This window comes from Heterocephalus glaber, unplaced genomic scaffold, assembly GCF_053883595.1.
Source record: "Heterocephalus glaber isolate CG9 unplaced genomic scaffold, H.glaber_assembly_v1.0 deba00001531, whole genome shotgun sequence".
NCBI classification, from domain to species: domain Eukaryota; kingdom Metazoa; phylum Chordata; class Mammalia; order Rodentia; family Bathyergidae; genus Heterocephalus; species Heterocephalus glaber.
Window position 1 is genome coordinate 9,749,524 of NW_028258329.1, and position 22,473 is coordinate 9,771,996.

At 53.9% G+C, this 22,473-nt stretch overlaps 1 protein-coding gene across 11 annotated transcripts in view; it reads right to left on the reverse strand.

The window, feature by feature from the left end:
- Window positions 1–20,765, reverse strand: part of LOC106010014 (uncharacterized) — a 59,975-nt gene extending 39,210 nt beyond the window's left edge. For 7 of the 11 annotated variants that reach the window (XR_015441686.1, XR_002397483.2, XR_015441684.1 and 4 more), the window contains exon 1: window positions 13,001–20,765. Coding sequence is in view for 1 of the 11 variants with exons in the window: in XM_087188308.1 (XP_087044434.1) it covers window positions 13,001–13,067 (67 nt within the window). In the remaining 10 variants the exon portion in view is untranslated. The remainder of the gene's footprint in view (window positions 1–13,000) is intronic. The other 4 variants (XR_015441680.1, XR_015441685.1, XR_015441682.1 and 1 more) reach the window with 4 other exon arrangements.
- Window positions 20,766–22,473: the final 1,708 nt, after the last annotated feature.

Below are 22,473 nucleotides of genomic sequence, written 5' to 3' on the forward strand. Positions count from 1 at the left end.
CGCGAGGCTCAGCCCGGCGCAAGGGCCAACTCGTCCCGTCCCGTCCCGTGGAGCCTCTCTGATGGAGCCGAAGAAACCCTAGTCGGGAGCGGCGGGTGGATAGCTCCCCCCCTCTTTCCGCCCGCTGCACCCCGGCTGACCGCGTCCCGGGCCAGCCTGAGCGCCGTCGGAGTTTGCGCTTTGCTCCCCGCCCTCTGAAAACTCTACGGAGACCGCGCGGGCGGCGCCACCGGAGAGAGCGGGGCTGCAGGAAAGAGGCTCGGGTCCCTCGCGGGGACGCGTGCACCCTGCCGAGGAAAGAGGGAGACGCGAGGACGGGCGGGAAAGCGTGCGCAGGGCAGAAGGCCAGAGACTGGGGCGCAGGCAGGGGCTGGCTTTTCTGGCTCTTCGGCCTGCAGCATAGAAGCCGGAGGCTGGGGGCTCAGGGAGCGCCCACTGGGCCGCTCAGCTGGGCTCCAACCTGTGGGGCAGTCTGGGGCGGGAAACTTGCTATTTCTTGGGGGTGACTAGGTTTCCAACTAAGCACCGAGGCCTGGGGAAGGAGGAACAGGTCCCTTGCACCACAGGGGTGCACCGCGCAGCTCCGGGAGGGAGTTCAAATCAAAGAGAAAAACGAAGGCAGAGGCCTCGGTGGTGCAGAATTTATTCCCTACCGAGACACTGACTCTCCCTTTCTCTGCCAGTCCAGGTCTCATCCCCAGCCCTAAGGCTCAGTGTCCAGTTCTGGCCCATTTACTGACCCGACGTGCCCAGAGGGTCAGCAAGGCGAGGCGCGTCCACTGCCCTGCATCCGCTTGGACCCACGCGGCCCTGTCCCCACCCCGGGAGGGGGGGGCAGCTCTGCCTGGCGGGTGGCCGGCGATGCCAGCAGTAGCTCAGGCTGCCGCAGACCGCAAGCGCAACTTTTTTTTTTTTTTTGAAATGCATTGTTGTCCCCCTGAAAGGTGTTATAACAGCAATTCAATTACAGTAAATGGCGCGCAACGTCCTCGCAGCTGGAAAGTCGGTAACTAACTGTGACCGACCGGTGTAAAGGAATCGGGCTAGAGGCACATTACTTTTATTTTCTCCCCCTCCCCTTCCTGTCTTTTTTTTTTTTTTTGGCTTTGTATTAATTGTAGCTGGACTACAGGTTAATTAACTCCAAAGAGCTTAGTATATCTGGACAGAAACACACTGAGAAATTGGCAAGAGATCCTAAAAACTGGATATGGTGTCAACAAGATTCCCCGAAGTCTCTTCTTCCCTCCAAGAAGCAGGACCTCGGTCCCCGGAAGCAAAGGTGCCTGTGCCTGTGGGCCTCCGCCTGGCTGGATGCACCCCAGCCACCTCCCGGCACTGTTAGCCCGAGGAGCTCCGAGCACCCGGAGGGCGTGCACTCCCAGTCCCACGTGGCTTGGGCCGAGGGCATCCGCCGAAGGCCAGGCGCTCCTGACGCCTTTCCACCCGGAGTCGCGGCGCAGGCATTTCTTGCTAAACTTTAAATGAGGCTCAGGAAACTAATATCAATAAAAATGAAGCGAAGTGTGGGGGAGGGGGGCTGTTGTCTCCAGAGCAAAGCCCTCCTTAGGTTAAAATCCAGAGGCAGGGCCAGAGGAGGGGGAAACGCTGGCTCGCGGACCCGCCCCTGCGAGCATTTAAATAAAGGTAAAATTAACATTCGCTCCTTTGAAGTTCTAGTGAAGGCAGCTTGAAAGAGGATTTTGTTTAGTGGGTCTCGTGTCACAACAGAGAAGAAAAGTATTGCCTCGCCTGGAGTTTTAAAGTTTCAGGATATTTTTCTAAAGCCTCATTTTAGAAAGGGCCGAGCTAGCCACATGGATGTCCCAGCAAGCTCCAGCGCTCCCTGAGGTGCAGAAGGGTCCCGAGCCCGGGAAACTCTCCCTTTCCGCGCTTGGGCTAACACAGCTGGAAGGTGCTTCGAGAGTTTCCCTCTCCCCCAGCATTCAGTTAGGCCCCTGAGTGTTTTTCCAGGGTTTGGCTCCTGCAGAGAGAGGGCAGCAGCTGGGCTGGGACCTGCGACCCGGCCGCCCCCTGAGTTCCGCACCCGCGCCCAGGCCCATCCGGGCTGTCGGTTGCGCCCCGCCCATCTCAGCCAGCTTTCTGAGCAGGTGTCGTTGGCAGACCCAAGAAGGGTGCTAGGCAGAGGCGAGCGGGAGCCCGGCCTGCGTTTGGGCCCCGATGGGCCGGGAGCAGAGTGCGGTGCTTTGCGACTGCTCTGCCCCCGACGCCCCAGAGAGTTCTAACCCGCGCGACGGGAGGCGCCGGAGTTGTTTTAGGCTTTGTTTGCTTTAAAATCGAGCGGTGCCCCAGCATCTCGAGCCCGGAGAAGCCGCTGACGTCCTTTTGCAGTCCTCCGCTGGGCCTGGACTTTTTTGGGGTTTTTGGTATGGCGAGAATGGGAGGACGAGGAAAAGTTACTCGCCTGACTTCGGCCCGCCGGGCTGAGGAGAGCAGAAAGCCGAGAGCCGTGGCTGTCCCCGAGGGCGCCTGCAGCCGTGGCCTGGGGCTGCCCCCCGCCCCAGCTCCAGGCCCAGAAGTTGCCCAAGGGACATCCTGAGCGGGGGTCCAAATTGCCTGGGTTGCACCTCTGAGGAGGGAGGAAACTCCCAGGCTCTGGCCCAAGTGGGCGGCCCTCAGGACGCTTCGTTGGGGTGTGTTTTGCCGAGATTCTCGCCAGCTCTGCACTGTGAGCGAGGTTACCCCAAGACCACCCAGGGTCCCCCAGAGGAGACTTGGATCCTTCTCTGGCCCTGTTCTGGGGAGATCCCAGGCACCTCGCCAGTCTGAGCTGGCGTTGCTGAGCGAACCCAGCCCGGCTGCTCGGTCTCCCCACAGGAGCCTGGTCCTTCTCCAACTCCTGGGCGACCCAATTCCCATTTGCCCCCCACCCCGCCCCATTCCCTCGAATTCTCCTGCCTGCCTTTTTTCTCTCCTGGCGAGAAGGCCAGAGCCAGCCCTTTGGTATTTAGTGCCCCAAACCCCACTTTTAAACTCCATTTGAGGGCCTCGTCCTTCCAGGAGACATAGAATGAGGAAGTTGGAGAGCCCTTTCAGGGATTCTGTTTCCTTTCATCTGTGTCTCTGTTCCAGTGTTTTAAAGTTCCTGTTAAGACTGCTTTTTATTCCCTTGCCACTGATCTGGAAAAAAACATTTTTTGGAGAAGCTGATGTGAGGGCAGTGACGGCCCTGCAGTCACCCAGTTCCTCTCCCGAATCCTCCAGGGTGAGAAGCGCCCCAGTGGGAGCTGGCAACTTGAGGGCTCGGAACACGCACTTGAGGGGAAGGCCACTTCCTGTCCCCTCTCCTTCCCAGTCCTCGAGCCCCGGGAGCCAGGGCCCCAGGCCTTCTTTCCCCCATGGCACAAGCCCGAGGTGGCATCTGAGGTCACCCCCGCCTGCCCCAGGGCCTGCTGGGCTTTGCCTCTGTGTTCTGAGCTGGACGGTCCACAGCAGAACCCCACAGCTACGGGCACGAGAGCCAGCAAAGGTGTGAACTTACAAAGCCAAGCAGAGCGACCCTTCCACTCTTTTTCCTCCACCCACCTGTGAAAGAGAACTTTATTAAATGGCTCGAGGATGTGTTTATACAGTTCCTCCTCAACAGTGACCTCCTACTGTGTGCACTTAGGGGACTCCAACTTTTGCTCATCTTGGGTTTACAGTTAATGAAACTCGATTATAATAAGAATTATTCCTCAATTATTAACAATTATTCCTTGTTCATTTGTGTAAGGGAAAATTTAAACCTGGTAAAATTATGTTAAATTACTCTTTTCTCCCTCTTCCTAAAGTTTGCTGAACCAAATGTAGTTAATTTTGGATTATTCCCTCTTTGGCATATTTACTCTCATTCTAATTATTCCCAAAATGGTCTCTAGCTGATTCCCCCAGCTTTTGAGCCAGCTTCTTTGCATCTCTTCAGTCTGGTCCCACTTCAAGGCTCCTATGGGTGATCCAGACTCCCCCACATCAGGTCCCCCCCATGGTACGGATGGATCACAGGGACAATTCATTCTACTGAATCTTGTTTGGAGCAGAATATACTGACACCCTGGGGAGAGGTGTCAAAATATGACAGAGCATTGACTCCAAAGGAATATGAGATAGTCACATCAACCACCACGTTTCAGGATTAAAGTTGTGTGCGCACACATGCATAAATGTTGAAGTATCCAGTCGCAAAAGCATGTTTCCACACCTGAACATGCTTGCATTTGACAATGGTGAGAATATTGCAGGATGAATTGTCAATGTGCTACCAGAGCATAAACCAAATGAGAAATCATCTTAATCTGGATAAATGAAGAGGAGAGCCAAACCTAAGTTTCTAGGAACAGATCATTAATTATGAAATTCCAAACTCTTTTGAGGTTCCTGTGCTTGCTAGGATCCTGTGCTTGAAAAGAATCATCTTTTTTCTCTTTTATTGGAAATAAAATCCCAAACTCCTTTTGATGGAAAGGAAGTTCCAAGACAAGATGTAATTTTCTCTTTCTTTTCTGACAACTCCGTCATCTAAAGGATCACAGCTCTGTCAGGGTATCTGTGTAGGATAGAAAAGAGAGGAGAAAGAGAGAAGGAGAGAGAGGGAGGGAGAGAGAGAGAGAAAAAGAGAGAGAGAGAGAGAACGCTCAAGCTGGTGACGAGCCCTGCAGCCGTGGCCATCTTTACATCAAAATTTTTCAGACCTGTATTTTTTTATTGTGATCCCACTGATCTGAGTTTGAAATGCGAACGCAGTGAAGCCCCTAAGCCTTCAATCGTGTGAAATTTTCAAAAGATCTCTAGAAGCAATCTCAGGCTGCCTGACCCCTGACAGCCACGGATCTCTTTATTCGTCTCTCTGCCAGCACTTCATTTGTTGGAATATCTTTCAGATTTGCACCTCTAGATGACAAACCGGAGTGTTTATTATGTGTACATGAATCGGAAATCTTCAAGCCCGCACCAAAGCACCGTCTTAAACATAATATTTAATTTCCCAGCCTAAGTGCCTGCTTCTTTATTTGCTTTTCATTAGCTTAAATATTTTTTCCGGGTCTCCCCATGTGTCACTTTGATATTTAGATGATTCTCTCTTTTAATCATCGTTTCCCCCCGTGAAAAATCCCGTTGCCCGCGACTGCGGAACTCATGCGGTAGCGTCACGGTGGCGCGGTCAGAGAGGCCGCGCAGCCCCACGCAGAGCAGTTCGGGGTGAGGGCAGCCGGTCTCCAGGGCGCGGGGGCCTGTGGGACTCCCGGAAAGCACTGGCTTTTTAGCCAGCAACCAGAGCTGGTCGCGGAACAGTGAGGACCTCCCCAGCTCTTCTACCTTTTTCCTTCAGGCCTTTTAAACTTCTTTTATTATTTAAATAAAAAAATCTCAGGTGGCTTGCGAAGTCCTCGGGGTGGCAGCTTTAACTGTGCGCCCCACTGGACGCTGCGTCCCGGGGCGTGGACTTCGGGGTCAGACTCGGCACGCAAATCCTCCCGGGGCCCGCTCCTGCCCCGGGACGCTGGGGGCTGGCGTGCACTAGAGGGAAAGCGGACGGAGGGGCACCTCCTGGGAGACGGCTGCTTTGTTCTCCGCGCCCCGCCGAGGAATTCCGCCGACCTGACACTGCGAAGTACAGAGGCAGCCCGCCGGCCTGGCCTGATCCCGGCCCTGGAGTGGGGCTCAGAGCCTGACCCCGCAGCCCGGTGCATAGACGCCAGGCCGCCTCTCTGCAGCCCCCAGAAGTGAATCCACACCCTCAGCCGCAGACCCAGGTCGAGAGATGCTGGGCTGCAGTCTGAGACTCCAACCCCCACCCCTGTGTTTGGATGGGCCGTGTTGCTATGATTAACTTATTAAACCCCCTCGTCATTATTTTAATTTGACTGGAAAAATACTTTGGGTGGTGTTGGGATGTGTTTGTATTTATCTACCCCCCCCGCCCGCCCCCCCCCCGAAACCTGTGTTAAAACAAATGTTACTTTTCTCTCTCTGTACATAGACCCTCCCTTTTGGAAATAGACTGCAGGGACTGCCATTAGATCGAATGGCAAGTCTTTATGGAAAGTGTTTTGCATAATTACATACCAAAGCCAGAACAGTCCCCTCCACATTTTATGGGTCACAAACCATCAACAATTGCCACATTATTGTCCACGAAACCTTAGTCCCTTCATTGATGGAGCGGACTCCACTGCCTAATCTAGAACGGGAGGATGGAAATTTCTTCTAATAAGAACCCGAGAAGATGATGTCCCCAGTGACAACATGTTTACATATAGTTATAAAGTTCAGAGGACCGTCGGGGAGAGGAAAGGAAACGGGACTAGGCCTGATTAAGAGCGCGGATCCGTCTAATATAGATAGTGCCTCAAAAAGAGCGTCTGAATACCTCGGCCCTTTACAGATTCGACCCTTTTCCTACCTTCGTGATGCAGTAATTAAGATATTCTTATTCAGACAGACAGCTTCTCTGGTAACTGAATAATATTAGCTCCTTTGATGTCAAACTTTTGACAGTTATCACACGAGCACTGGGCAATTTAGCACAAATACCCTCCTTAAAAAAAAAAAAGATAGCAAACCCCCATCGGCTTTGAAGAAATCTAATAAGTGTGATCCTTATCACCAAATGATCTAAATTGCCGCCGACAGGCCGCTCAGCTATAAATTACATTCGGTTGTGCATAATGAAGCCGAATTTGGGTGTTAGCTCCTGGAGGCGGCCCTGGTGGGAAGCGGGGTGGCAGCCCTGCCCATCGCGGTCCCCCGGGTTGAACTCCCAGAGTGGCTGCCCGAGGTGGAGGAAAACACCCGCCACCTGCGTGGTCCGGCCGGGAGGGGCGGCGCGGCAGGAAGCGTCGCCCGGTGTCCCCGTCCAACCCCGACTCCGGACGACACGTCGCCGCGGCTCTCTGAGCTCGGTCGCCAAATTCGGGATTTGCCAGATGGCTGGATTCTCCTCGCGTCTGTTGTATTACGGGGTGGGGGTGGGGACGGGGAGGTCCGGAGACCGCGAGGGTTCCTGCGGCGCGCTCCGTCCTTTCGGTGCCCGCGCCGGGCGACCCCCGCCCGGACCCTCGGCGCAGCCCCCGGCAGGTCCCTCGTGGCGGGCAGCGGGCAGGGTCCTGGCCGCCCCTGCCCGTCGGCGCCGCCCCGCCCGCTTCTCCAGACCCGAGGCCCAGGCCCCCGCCGAGCAGCTAGAGCTGGGGGGGGGTCAGCGGGGGCGGGCCAGTGAGGCGACACCTGGAAGCTTTGTCCCCGCGAGCGACACCTGTCAATCTCCGCGCCGGGGCCCGGCCGGGGCGGGGAGGCCGCGGGTCTCCGCGGTGATGTCATCGCAGCTCCCCGCGAGGGCGGCGGGCGGGGAGGGGCGCGGGGCCCGCGTGGAGGGGGAGGAAAGGAGAAAAGAGACCGAAGTCGCCCCCCGGGCTGCGCCCCTGCTCGTAATTTGCATGGAAATCAATAATCCAACTTTCATGTTCTGTCTAAGCTTGATTGACCGCCCTGCCTTTCCACTGGAGGAGGAGCGACGGGGCTGCAGCCTCCCACCCTCAGCCCGCACGACCACTGGGGAGCCCCGTCCTCCGGGGCCGCGCGCGACCGACCCCCTCCCACACCCAGCTCCGCAGCTTCTCTGGGGCTGCTGCCTCGGGCTTAGGGGGCACTTGGCCAAGAGTTTGGAAAGTTCCGCTGTCGCTCGGGGTGAAGGGGGTAATTAGCGCCGGGCTCACCCGCCAGCCGGAGAGGGGCCTCCGCGCGGGTGGGCGGGCCGGGCTGGAGTGGGGTGCGCGCAGGCCCGCTCCCCACCCTCTGATCCCCACCCCCGCCCGCCGCGCGCTCCCGGGCTCCCTGCTTTTCGGCCCCAGCTAATTAGCAGCCTGCCAGCGGCCGGAGTTACGGAAACGCTCCGGCGGGCGAAGACGCGCTGCCAGCCGAGCCGGGCTGCCTCGGGGCGGAGTGGAGGAGGAGGAGTCTCCACTGCCCTTTCTCCCAGTTTCCCTCCTCCGGGCCTGGAGGTGGAAGTTGTCAGTCCCCCGCCGCCGCGACCACCAGGGAGGTCCAGGAGGCTTCCCGCGCCCTCGCTTCTCCGGCCAGGGCCCCGGGAGGCCCAGGCTTCCACGGGGCTAGCGGGGGGCAGCGGGCGAGCCGCACCGCCTTCCCCGCTCCCTGGGCACACAGGGCAGGCTGGGCATCGAAGGAGCCCGAGCCGCCAAGTCTCCCCCAGAGTTCGGGAACTTCCGGGCTGGGGCTGGGCGAGTTTGGGCCAAAGGCCACCTCTTAAAGCCCCTGGGCTGGCGTTCCCTGGAGGATCTGGCGCGGTCTCCTCCCCTTCTGTGGGTCGTTCTTCGCAGACAAGAGGGGAGAGGGCGAGAAGAGCACCCCTCTGGCCAGTGGAGCCAGAAAGGAGGATGCAGAAGGAGCCCGGCAGGACCTGTGGCTGAGGCTCCTGCAGTCCCGAGCCCTCGGGGAGGACGCCGGTGGCCAGGGAGGCGGGGATGGGGTCATCGGTGCCCTCCTCGAGGGAGGAGGTGTTGGGAGAAAGACCGGCAGACCCTGCAGGTCTCCTGCTCACCGCTGAGGTGGGGACGCAAGGGGTGGGGGTGGGGGAGTCACTGGCATGAGCCCCCCCCCCCGCTGGGACTGAAATGCAGCTCGGGCTGCCTGCCTGGGTCTCCAAGAATTTGTGTAAAGTTTCCTGCTCCTCGCCCCACCTCCAACCTCCAAGCCTGCTCCCACCCTGACTTCCTGAGAGTTGGAAAGAAGATTCTGGGAGTCAACCAGGCCCGGATCCTTCCCCGCCTTCTGCAGAGCTGGGCTGAACTCCTAGCTGCAGAGTGGCTTCGGACCCCTGGCTGTCAGCACCTCTGAATTCCCAAGTGCGCTGGGTAACCTGTGCAGACACACAGCAGAGGCCCAAACCGACCGCCAACACCAAGTGGACATGGAGGCGCGCACACACACACAAACACACAGAATGTTGCCTTCCGGTAGTTCAAGTCCCAAACCACCTGGCTTCCTCAACCATCCCTGTGGTGCTGGTCCGTGGACTGGATGGCAAATACTGGCAAATTCTGGCAGTTAGGTTCCCAAATAACATTCCTCACTCGTCTTTTTCAAAGTTGATTTATAGCAATCGACAGGTTAAAGCCTCGTCTGACTGCATTACTTTTAAAAGCTGTCTATTTCACAACTGTCACTTTTCATCACTTAGCTCAAATAAATACTAGAAGAAATGAATTGGAAAAGACTTTTAGATCATGTTTCTAATTCTTGGTCACCGTGTTAACATTCCTAATGACCTGACGCTCTGAGTTCCTGGAGGCTCCTAAATTGGGTCGAAAATCTGTCGATTTAGGCTACAAAACTTCAAGGAAGGTGAAGTGGCCAGAGATACGGGCCAAAAGGAAAAGTGCAGTTTGCTACAAGTCGGCGACCTGGTGCCAGGGAAGGAAATCTGGCGACAGCGAGGCCCAGGCTGGGCACCCAGGGCTGCCGGGGAGAAGGACACAGGTCAGCGGCCCCTGCGGAAACAAATGCTGAAAGCCTGGCTCCGGCCACTCTGCAGGGCCGCCCGCCTCGCTGCTGTTCGGGGTTCAGGGCTGCAAAGCCACGAGGAATTCCATGCAAGGCGGAAATGCTCTTCCTTGTGACTTTTGGTATTTATATCATTGCTTCAAAAATGGTTTTAAAGGACTCCCAGCGCCGCAGATCAGGGGTGGCCAAGCGTAAGACTGTTCCTCCCAGTTATCTTTAACTTAGACAGCTCGGGAAATAGACCCCCAGGAAAGGCAGAAATGGAGTGGAAACCTAATTGCATGGATTGGATGCGTTCAATAAATCGAAGTCGTTTCTTCCTAGTTTTCTCTCTTTTTTTTTTTTTCTTTTTGCTCAATGATGGCTTTGCTAATACTAGAGATTCTCTTTCTCTCCCTTACACACGCACACACACAGAGAGGAGGGGGGAATACAGAATGAAAAGAGAATAGAAGGAAATTACAGGGAAAAAAGGGGAAATGAAAGAAAAGAAAAACTGCTTAGTTTGGGAGACAAACTTTGTCTCCTGGGACACAAAAATGGTGCACATCTGATTTTCACCCCCTCTTTAATTTTTCTTTTTCTTACAAAATCGCAAGAAAGAGCAAAGCCCCTAAGCCGGGGTGGACGGGTGGCGGCGCCCTCCGAGCGCGCCCCCGGCCTCGAGGGTGACGCACCCCGCCTTCCACGCGCGGCCCCCGGGCGCCAGGGCCAGCGGCCCGCTGGGGACCTGGCGGGCGGCGACTCTCGCCCCGAGCAGGCCGCGTCCTCGGCCACCCGCCGCGCTCCCCGCCGCCACCAGCCTGCCCCGGCAGCGGCCTCGGGCCTTCGCCTGCCCTGCGGGCCCCTGTCCCAGGCGGAGCTGAGCGCTCGCGGACTCCACGCCAGCTGCAGCAGCCGCGGCCGGGCGGCGGCCGCTCTCCGCGGGGACGCGGCGGAGGAGCTCGCCGGAGAAGAGCCGGGCCACTGCCGTGCCCTGGAGCGCCACCTCGCTTCGGAAACTGGAATTGCGCGGCCAAGCTCCCAGCCTAACTTGAACGTCACCGGACAATCCCTCATCAAACCTCCAGAGAAGCCGAAAGTCCAGGCCTCGTTACCACAGCTTAGGAGGCGTGATCTGAGACCGACATACCCCACAGTGGTTGCATTGGAATGAAGGGGGAAATAACGGAAGAAGAAGAAGAATATATATGTACAATTTCATCGAACCTAAAGCAGCCACCTAAGCTGGGAAGCTGCTCCTGAGGAAAGGATCGATACACGGGCTGCTGCTTAGGAGGCCACTGGTTCTGGCTGCCCGGTGTTTGGGGTTACTGGGAGGTGGCCACTGCAAATATCCCCCATGAGGCGGGTGCCTATGGAGTCCTTTCCTCGCAATTACGATTTCCATCAGAATCCTTTCGTTCTGGGCAGTCGGGCACCAGAGGGGCTCTGGCACGCCAGGCGCCAGCCCACTGAACCTTGTTGCTTTTGCCTTTCGCTCTTGCTGACAACAGAACCACGAAATGTAGTCCTCAACGTGGCTGGCTACCAACCAGGGAAAGTAGCAGCAGTAGGAATTATAAATGACACAGCATTCTCTCTGACATGCAACTGGACATTTGACTCTATTTTTTCCAGTTGGTAACTTAAGATGTTTGGCCCACTCTTAAGTCCTTCCACAGGACTATGAAACACGTTCATTCTCTTATATGCCTTGGTGAGTCTCTGTTTCAATTCGTTTTCAAAGTGCACCCTCGGTGATAGGATAAAATACCTTTCACACACAGACTCTAGTTCTGAAAGCAGAGCATCTCTCCTGTGGGCCAGGGAAGATCTAGGGGGTTCCTTTGTTTTTGAAAGGGGTGCAGAATATTGATCTGAGGTAGTTTTGATTGCAGATTGAATATCTTTCTGTAAGGAACTTGGTGGAATCTACATGTAACATGCTAGTCAAATTGGGGTCTGTGGCATCCAGGTGGAGGGTTACGTCATGCTGTACAAGCCCCTAGATTCCCTGACTGAGCAAACTTAATACAGAGACCCCTTCTTCCGTCTTTATGCCCCTCTGAGTTGGCAGGGTGAGTCCCCTAGGGTCAGGCAAAGGATGGAGTGGGTGTCCTTTCTCCTTGTAACCAGCACTCCACATTGCAGATGGGGAGGCTCTCTGAGCTCCCATCCTGAAATTACAGGGCCGCAACCAGGAAAATAGCCAGGTTAGCTTTCTGCTTGCCTTTTCCCTTTTTCATTAGGCTAGGAAAGATTCCTGGGAGACCACACAGGACTGAGGCCCCAGTTTCCTAGCAGGACTTGAGGGAGCTCCCATCCCTCCATCTGGCCAGCTAACAGCTAAGGAGGGGTGCCCAGGCCTCTGAAACTCGTGGAGCTTTGGGGGTTCTGGGATGCCAACTTGGGGGTGGCTACTGAGAGCTCCTGGCAGCTAAGAGAAGATGCCAGAAAGGTCCTGGGGCTCACGGAGGGGAGGGGGTGACAGTGAGGAGGAAGCATAAAAGCAGAAGAGAGGAGAGCATAGAAAATAATATGTTTGAATCTACAAGCCTACATTTTATAAAAGGGAAGTTCTGAATTGGAGAAGTCCCCTCCCCCCCTCCTCTCTCCTTGTCGCCTTTCCGTATCTTCTCTTCGTGTCTTTCTTCTCCACCCCATTCCCTTTCACATTCAGATTTTCTAAGTTTTTTCCCCCTCTCCCACTGCATAATGCCTGGAGAGGAAAAATGATTTTTATTGCCATTACACTTCCTACCGCAAGATGCAGCGCAAGGCGGCGGAGTTTGTATTACAACTATGTCACAATGTTTCACTGATGCAAAACATGTAGCCAGAGGGTGTTGCTAATGACTCCTGGATTAGAGTGAGATGGAGACTGTGAGAGGGAGAAAGAAAGAGAACTGGAGGCAGAGAAAGGGAGGAGAGAGAAGAATTTCACTGCAGAACGGTGCAAATCACCGTCAAATAAGTCTAATAATCTAATCAGCATATTTTCACATTTCAAGATTCTCTCCATCCTCGAAGAGTGTGAGCCAGAGAAACTATTATCCTTTTAAACATCACGAAGGTTTTTTTCCCCGCATGTTAATAACTATTAATTATGTTTTCAGCCGTTTAAGTGAGGAGCTCTCCATTGGAAAGAATCAAACTTTGGAAAACGCCTACTATTATTATACTAAAAGCGTTTCCTGGAGCGGAGGCCTGTGGCGGCCTTTTGCAGACAGGGACTCACCCCAGGGTGTACAGAGCGCAAGCAGGCCCTGGGAGCTCCAGGCCAGAGCCCCTGGTGGTGCACACAAATGTCAGACGCCTGTCACGACCTTGGGGGACGAAGGGGGCCCGGCCGACTGAGGCCGAGCCCGGAGGCTCCGCCAGCCAGCCCGGCTCGGTCTCGCTCTCTCGATGTGGGTGAAAATGTCCCTCCGGGCTCGGATCTCCCCGGTGCCCTCCCCCGGGACCAGCTACTTAGGGAAGCGTGAGGTTTCGTGGTTCCTACCGTGCCCAGGCCGGTCCCACCGCCCTGCAGTCCGCTTCTGCACCCAAGGGCACCGCGAGCAGGGCATTCCCTCGGGGCTGCGGCCCTTTGAACCCGGGGAGCCCTCAGCTCCCTCCCGGACGCGCGGAGCTCGCTCGGGCCGGGCTGCCGAGGCGAGTGTGGGTCGCGGTGGGGTGGAAGCGGATGGGGGAGGCGGGAGGGGTGGAGGGCGGGGGCGGGAGTCGGGCGTTAAGCCTGGAAGCTTGGCTGTTTACCCAAATGATTTTCCTTTCAGGCCGGAGACGCCAATGAGACAAGATCAAACTCCCCTCCTGACAGTGCGTGTGGTGTGTGTGTGTGTCTGTGTGTGTCCTTTTCCAAGCCAGCCTTTGTGAATGGGGGTCCAGGAGCCGACCCGGCCGCCAGCGCCTCCTCCCGGGGGCTTGGAGAAGTCGAGCGCAGGGCGCCCCCGGCGCGCGGTGGTCGGGAAGAAGAGGGGAGCTGTGGCCCGCGGCCCCGAGGCCCAGGGAGCGCAGAGACGCGAGGGCGCGGGTGGGAGGGGGAGGGGACACTGACTCGCGTCTTCCTCCCAGGCACTGAATTTCCGATCCCTGTAGAGCGCAGATCTAACTCCTTGGGCCCCTGGTTTCTCCCTAACTCCCTCGCTCCAGGTCTATTAGCTGCACGTTAGGCCAAGGTTTTGGCGATAACCCTACAACGCAGGCCGAGGGACATGCACCTCCGGACCTGCGCCGAGGTGCTTCTTCGCTCATCTCAAAGCGGTTAGAGATCAAGAGGGGCGGAAGAGTCTGCATGAACAAGACATAATTTATCGTTTTTAAGCGGGCCCAGACCCAAGAAGGGCAGATCCGAGGAGAGAGGGGAGAGAGGCCTGCTGAGCTCTGAGGGCGGCGCAGCAGGTGACCTTCGTCCTGGGCGTGGGTCCTGCAGCTGCTCCCGGGGCCTTCGAGTCTGAAATGCCACTTACAAAATAGCAACAACAGTGTTATTAGTATCATTGATAATAAAAAGAAACGGAAGATGAGTTACGTGCATTCATTAAGATCAAACGGTAGTCGGAGTATGGTTGCGTGGACGTCGCAGCGCCAGTCCCAGTTCCTGACTGCTGGAGGCTTACTCAGAGTTGTTTCCGGAAGCGCAAGGTGCGGGTCCAACGGTTCTGCCTCTCCAAGCATTGGTTCTCTGGCCTCCAAATACTCCGGAGTGGCCCCACCCTTCCCGCCCACGCACCATTTCACTCCAGGGTTCCTTTCTTTTTCTTTCTTTTTTTTTTTTGGTACCGGGGATCGGGGATCTAACTCGGGTCCTTGCGCTTTTGAGGCAGGTAGCAGAACCACTGAGCTATAGCCCCGGCCGGGTTCCTTTCTTTAAAAAATGAAAGAAAGAAATGAAAACATCATTACCTCCCTTCCCAAGATGTCCTTGTTTAACTAAAACTCCCTCCCCTGGCGCTTGCCATGGGCAGGACACATTAGGGACCTTCAGGCCCTTGCTTCAGTCCTCTGAGCCCAGTTCTGGAGGCCCAGACATGGGGGAGGAACTGTCCGCAGCCCCAAATTGGCTCTGGCCACGGAGCATTCTGGGTCCAGGGCTTAGGGGAAATGGGCAGCTGAAGATCCCCTGGGGGTGGACGACTGAAGACCTAGCTATGGTGTTTGGTCTGGGGTAAATTTGTGCGAAGCAGTGAACACTCTTGGAAGAAAGCAGATGCACCTAATAATGGTAAAAAAGAGAGCTGACATTTATTGACAGAGTACTATGTGCCACTCCGTTTCCGCCCCTCGTAGCCTCCAAGTCGGGAGACAAACCATCCTGGCCAAGGTTAGGCCTCGGAACTCTGTGGCTGGGTGGGTCAGTGGAGTCACAGGGCTGGGGGTCAAGGTTTTCACCCATCAGCGGACTCCCGACCCAGGACAACAGGGTGTTGTAGGCGCGCAAGAGCCAGCCCATGGAACTCTCCACAGTCTTAGTCCGCCCTGTGTGGCCCCAAGCCTCTGGCCCGGGAGGGGGAAACCAATGAGTTCAAGTCGTGCTCTTTCTTGAAAGCGCAGGAATCCTGAGGGAAAGACAGACTGGGCCCCAAGGGCCGCGGGGGGCCAGACCTAGGCAGGGGCAGCTCTCAAAGCCCGCAGGCCAGGTCTCCAGCCAGGCCCAAGGCCTGAGTCCTGCGCCTCCTCTGGCTCAGGGCCGCTCTGGGGCGAGGCGCGCCTTCCTCGGGTGCCAGGGGGCGCTTGACTGACTCCGACGCCTCAGCAGCCAGGGAGGGGGCCTGGGGCCGCCAAGCTCGGGTGGCTCCCCGCGCCCCACACTGCTGGGCCCACAGAGCGGGGTTTTGCTCTATTCTCCGCCGTCTCTCCCGACCCCTAAAGTAGGGAGGTGACCCTAGCTGGTCGTGCCCCACTAGGCCCCAGGCAGCGCTCCGCGAGCATGGAAGAAAGCGGGCTCTGAGCTCCATCTGGAGACAAAAGGCCTCCGCGCTCGCTCGGCTCCTCCAGGCCTAGTTGCTGCGCCCTTCGCACCCGGCTCCAGCTATGCAGGGGAGGCAGGAGCAGGTGGAACCTTACGTAGGAGTGGCTCAGGGCAGAGAACCTTTGTTTTTTCTTTGTGTGTGTGTGTGTGTGTGTGTGTGTGGTTTTTTTTTAATCCCGAAACTGAGCACTTCCGAGTCAGAGGGCAGAAGCAAGGTCTCAGAATCTGCTCCAGAATACACGGTGTGCCCCCAGCACCCACCCTCGTATATAGCCCTCCACCCCACCCGGGTTGGTGGCTTTTCCCTTCTCGCTGGCCATCACTTGGTTGGGTCCCTGATAGTGACCTGCAGAAGTAACTTCTTTCTCTTAGAAAACGACTCTGGTCTTTCCTTCCCCTACGAGCTCACTGGTTTTAACATTCAAGAGAAAAAGAAAAAAAAAATCTTGAAGCCTTCTCTAAGTGTGAGATGCAGTAGAAACTCTCAAGAGTGCCCCACACTCTCTCCCTGCGGCACCTGGAAAGCCAGTGCCCCCTGAAGAAATAGTCTTTTTCCTGCAGTCTATCATGTATCTATCACAACCGTGGTGTGAGAAATACCCTCAGCCTGAGACTATTGATAGATGACAGTGGCGATATTCACAATCGATCCTTTAATAGTCAGACGTCATAAATCATGTTCAACGCTCTGACAGCACAGTACTTCACTTAATAATATAATTAAGATTAAAACTCCAGAAGTATTGGTGGCAGTGGATATTGATAGCTTCAAAAATTACATTCTGGACATGATAGCGGGACACAGTAGGAACTTTGGAAAATATAACCTCTTCTCAGGAGGTGGACTTTTCCCAGTGCCCTCTCTAGGCCCTGCCTGCATGCACACTTCTTTCCCTGTCAGTAACACTGACTTCAACAGGCCTGAGGAGAGAGGAGGCCAGCCTTTTCTTAGAAGGAGAATAAGGAGAAATAGGGCTTGACTTTGGTGTATTTCCAGAATTTAGGGAGCTTTTAAAAACTTATTCTATCAGCCTCGAATATGCAGTTTTTAAAAAAGGCTTTCAGAAGATCTTGGAAACAATATTTTGCTCCTTCAGCAGTTAAGTTGCTTTAAAAAGTTTTGAAAATTACATGTAAATAGCTGAACACAGGAAAATATGCCAGTCCAATCCCACTTTCTTCCCCACTGCTTGTCAGGAAAAGCCATGGAACTCAGGACAGAAACCCAAGTTTCCAAGTGAAGAGTAAAACCAGAGGGGCAGGGTCCTGGGCAGGGGTGAAGCCTCATCTTTTCAACATGAGTGGTGCTGATTGTAAGTGCTGCTGAAATTATTTCAAAGAGTAGAATATTAATCAAATCAATCAGAGCTGACAAATGAGAAATACCGGAATGTCAGTGGTAATTTACAACTTTGTTATTAGTTAAGAATCCCCTGCCTTATAACAGTAATTAATAATGCTTAGAGAGGAACCATTTGGAAATCCCCTCCTATTCTTTTCATTTTACTCTGCCTCTTAAGGAAGGAAAGAGAGAAAGGAAGCAAATGAGTGATCAGGAGAAACAGGAAAAACCCTGAATCATTTGTGGGGAGAACAAAACTGGAAAGTAGAAAAGAAAGGGAAAACAGATTAACCCCACAGGAGGCCATCGGAAAATAAAGAAAATACAGGAGGAGGGGTAGTAAATCAGAAAATGAATTCTGTAACCATAGGCCAGGAGCAGGCTAGCTAAAGGCTGAATTTCGAATGGCCCAAACCCCCAACAAAATGAACAGTGCTGCTAAAATATCTGGAGAGTAGCTCCGAATCCAGGCAGAGCTCAGGGCATTGTCTGTTTCGGTGTTGTTAACAATGTATTTCTTTATAGCCCAGGAGCAGACGTGTGCAGGCTCTTTCCCAAATTCCATCCCTGGAGACCCGGCTGGCTTTCATGTTTCTGGTGTCAACTCTTGGTCATAGACAGCCTTCCCCCTCCATACACACTCTCATCTTACATTGATTATTACATTGTTTCAGCCCCACCTAAACCACATACCAAAATAATGACTTGTTGAAAAAACGATAAATCATTTCAGCATCTGAGTTTGTAAAACCATTTCGGTCAACAGGCTTGCTGTGAGAATCTAAACAAATTCCTGACCTTCCGGTTACCAAAAAAGAGCTGCAACTTCATTGAACTTTTATTTGTTGGATGGAGGGGATTTTTCAGGTTGTCAAAAAAAAAAAAATGGAAGAGGAGAAAAACACTAACTTTGGGAAACTTTATTTTTTTGGCATGGGGGGGGACTTTATTTGGTCATTATTATAAAGCTTCAGTTTTGTCTCATTGAGCCCAGGCTGGGTCAACAAAAGGTAGCTGGAGATTGAGATTTATTGGTCTCTAAATGAAAAGATTCATTTGATATAAGAGGTTAACTCAAAGTTCCTACACGGTGACAAGCTTCAGCAAATGCCTCTGTGGAGTCAGCACAAAAGCAGCTCAAAGGAATCTTAAAAACATGCAGAGATGTAGACACACAAACATGCTCCTCACTTAGGCCACAAATGCAGTTCTCCTTTCTTTGTCATTTCTTCTGTCATTACAAACGGCCAGCTTTTTAGGTGGCCACGTTCACCTGCCCCCAAACCCAACTTTGCCATTTTGTATCTTTTGCCTTTATTAGCAGTCATTAGAAGAATAAGGTGGGGGAGGGAGGAAGTAAAAGGGGAGAAATGGAGTAATTCAGATAAAGCAGAATATATTTGTAAATGAGGTGCATAGAAGAGAGGGAGAGAGATGGGGTGGAGGGAAAGGGGGTTTAGGTGAAAATAGGTGAACTGGTGGGAAACTAATGAAATGGGCTGTCAGTGATGAAAGCTTATGGATTCAATAAGAGGAGAGAGAGAGAGAGAGAGAGAGAGAGAGAGAGAGAGAGAGAGAGAGAGGCCCCGACAGTGAGCAGTGAGGGGAGCATGGAGAAAACAGCAGCCAGGATGGAGATGTGCGAGGAGCAGACTATGGAGATGCTAATGAGGGAAAATTAACCTTCGGGTTGGGACTGTGACTTTGGTCCTCCACTGAATGTCTGACCCAGGGGCTGCCAGCAGCTTCCCTCTAGACCAGAGAAATGAGATAATGGCTCTGAAACCCACCAGGCTGGGTGCAGACAGCTCCGAGGAGGAGCCACTGTCCAGGAGAGCAAAGAGGAACCAGCCTTTCCTTCCAAAGAAAAGGAAAACAAATCAAAAGCAACCAGAGCCACAATTAGCTACAGAGAGCAAACCTGGAGAGGCGGGGAAGTGTGTTCCAACCTGGTTCCCCTCCAGGCCCATGCATTGAAGGGAGGGAAGACTGGGCCTGGGAAGTGAGAAACGTCCTCTTCTCTCTTGCTCCAGTCTGTCACCAAAGGCTCTGAGTAACTGGGCCTCAGTGAGGCCACACAGGGATAAATGGATTTTATCTCCAGGAGCATGGCCACTGGGCCATAGGATTATTGGTAAGCCAGAGAAAATATAGTGTTTGTGAGGAGGGACATAAACATTGAAGAGGACAGACACAAAAACAACGAAAGAAGAAATTCAAAGGGGAATTCTTAAACAGTGGTTCCCTGTCTCATACCCTCCCTGAGATGTTAACACACACACACACACACACACACACACACACACACACACACACACATGGGTTTTATTAAACAAACAAGCCAACAACCACACATCAAAACCACATTTGCTCCCTCTGTCATAAGGGAAAGGGGGTTTGGGATGATTGTGGGTTCTGGGAGGAACCCATTGGGCCTGCATGAACTGGGTTCCCTTTCAGCATTTCCATGGAAACCCTGAAGTCCTGAAGGACAAGGGACTGAGCAGGTCTGCAGAGCAGGGGAGGACTCCCTGTTGGAAGCAAAGGGGTTGGGTTTCTGAGTAGAGACATCAGCAAACCGCAATCTTAGTGACAGTGACAGCGCAAAATTATGTTTAATGTTGGAAGGGGGAAAGGGGAAATATAAAATTAGTGCAGAGAAAATGTTTCCCAGACCTTTGTCGCAATTAGGGCAGCAGCATCTGTGCAGGCATAACAGAGGGGGTTGACTGGAGGGAAGCTGTGACCCTATAGGGCGGCAGCACTGGGAGGAGGTGAAGAACCCTCCAGGCCTGGAGGAAAAGGGGCTCTTCTGCAGGAAGACAAGGGGCATTCTGCCCAATCACTTCACTTGGTTCCGGATCCTTTTTGGAGGAAGCTTGTTCTAGACCCCCTATCCTGGTGGAGTTGATAGTTCACTGACCTGCTGGCCAGGCCCAAAGTCCGGGGCTCTTTAATTAGTGATGAAGCACCCCCCAGCCCCTCCCATACCCCCCAAGAGCTGTAGGGAGAAGGCGCTCAGGGGAAATAAGAATGATTTAATAAATGAGCAGCCCCTCTTTGAACTTGCCATCCGCCCTGGTTCTGGTACCACATACTGGTTTTGGCAGGATGCTGATGCCTTCCCACAACATCCCTGCCATCCTTGGGTCTAGATAAACACTACTCCACCCCAACCAGGGCCAGGGCCAAGGCCAAGGCCGGATAGCCCCGGTCAACGGGACTGGGCCATGGAGAGGTAGGGAGTAGGGAGGTGGATATGGCAACATTTTCAAGGAAGAGCCAGATTCTGTTCAATATGGAAAATTAATTCTTAAACTATGGGAAGAGAGAGAGAGAGAGAGAGAGAGAGAGAGAGAGAGAGAGAGAGAGAGAGCCTCTTCCTGTTGTATAAAGACTATAATTTTGCCTTTGTCTGGAAATCACTACTATTGTGGTTATTCATATTACTCAAGGGGAGGGGAAAGAAAGAGTAGTGAATAGAAAATTCATTTTCAAATAAGACAAATTTAAAAAGAAATTAATTTAAAAACAAAACCAAGCAAATAAAAAACAACAGAGGAGAAACAAGTAAAAGAGAGAGAGAAAAAGAGAAGACAATGTTCTTATTTAAAGATTAATCGCAATCAGGGGGACTTGGACGGAGAAAAGCAACTGACATTTGCTATGTAGTAACTGGACAACCCTAGGAGAAAATGGGGAGAGCAGATATACCTAGGGGTTATCACATTATACTTTGATTTTAGCAACAAGTATCAAAAGATCTAAACTAATTGATTGCTGAGCTCCTTGGCCCTTCTCCAAAGAGCAATATAGATTTAATTGTATGTTGCTTAAAACTCCATTTCTCCAACAGTGTGAATCATGTGTAATAAAAGTCATAAACCATATCGGAGATTTTTTTCCCCACAAGCGTAAATAATTCCACTGACACTTGAAAAATCTTAGCTAATACTCCTAATAGGTTAAAGAACAAAAAAGGCGTCTGAGAAGGGAAGCCACATAATAAAATCTAAACTGTTAATCCATTTTAATTTATTCAAAAGAATCTGTGGAGGTGAGTGGGTGATTTCCAGGGGAGGGGTTCTGGCGAGGAGACCCCACAGGAGACACCTGAGTCTTTCAAATGGGTCCATCCAAGCCACATTTCCCTCAAGGAAAGAAGTCCTGTGCTTAAAAAACAAAAAACACCCGAGAAACATCTCCAGCGAGCGAGCAGAGCTGAAAGTGGCGGCCCATCTGCCTGTCCCCAGCACTTTCTGGCCGAGGGGCGGTGACGCCCCCGGGCCCAGGGCTCCCACCAGCTCCGCGGCGAGGGCTCGGGAGGCGCCCGGAGCGCTGCACAGCTTCGCGGTGAAAAGCTTTCCCGGCCCTCCAGGGGCCCCTCCCCCGTCAACCCCGCCACCCCCGTCACCCGGACCCCGGCAGCTGTTGGCGTCCAAAGCCAGCCGCGGCGCCCCTCGGCCAGGGGCGTCGCGGGGAAGCAGAGTCCTCGCACGCACGCTGCGCTCTGGACCAGGATCAGCCGCAGCAGCCAAGTTCGGCCGCCTGCGTCGCGGGCCGTGCCCGGTCGTGGCCACGAAGGCCGGCTGCAGGCGGAGATCTGTAAAAATCCACGTGAGCCGCCCCCTCCTCCTGCTGCCCGCGGCCCCTGACACTGCAGCATTGAAGCCGGCCAGGAGGTCCTCGAGGTCTCCGAGTGTGACAGTACTCAGCATAGCGGGTAGATGGCACAATTTTCTAACATTTAGAGAGAGGAACCCACGCTGGGAGCAATAAGTCCATTTAAAAGCCCTTTATTTAAGAGGAACAAAGATAACTGACAAGCGAAGTACAGAGACATCTCAATGAAATTTCCAAAGAAGAAAGAGAAATCAGAGGCCAAAGCAAATGTGAACTGGGCTTGATGGGACAGGTCGGCACTTTCCTCCCCCTCAAAAAAGAAAAAGATAAAGGACAAAAAGAAAGGGGTGGTGGTCAGCGGGGCGGTGCGTGCTAATCATCGCAGTCCGAACTGCATTCTCAAAATCCACAGCCAGAAGAACTTGCGAACGGCCGGCTGAGCTGGGCAGGGCCAGTGGGAGAGAAGCCAGATCGATTTAGGGCTAAGAAACTTGGAAGTTTCACCCCTGTCTTGGAGGTGCCTCCCTGATCTTGAAAACAGCCGCCTTTGACTGCACAGACTTGGTGGGGTCCAGGCAACCCCGAGAGGATGGGCCCCGCTGACACCCTCCACGGGCCTAGGGGCCAGGGGCCTCCGCCCCAGAGGCATCCTCCCTAGAATGGTGGGTGCCCAGGACCACCACAGCAGAGAGTCTGCCAGGCCTTAAGATTTGGCCAAAGCCAGGACGCACAAGCCCTCACTTACACACTCAGAGATACTTGCTGTCTTCACAACCAAGAGGGGCACAGGGACCCCGCTGTACCTTCCTCCCGGCAAAGCCATGCCAGCGACATTACCTGCACCGCGAGCTCAGGCACCGCTCCCCACCTGCAATCCTACATCCCAGGGGCCCCACACCTGCACCGAGAGACTGAGAGCCGAGCTGCAGGCCGGGAGCAGACTGAGGAGAGGTCAAGACATGCATGAGGCCGCCCTCCCGGTCTTTGTGGGCCAGCACTGGGAGGCTAGCGCCTGCAGGGGGTCAAATGATTGTATTTG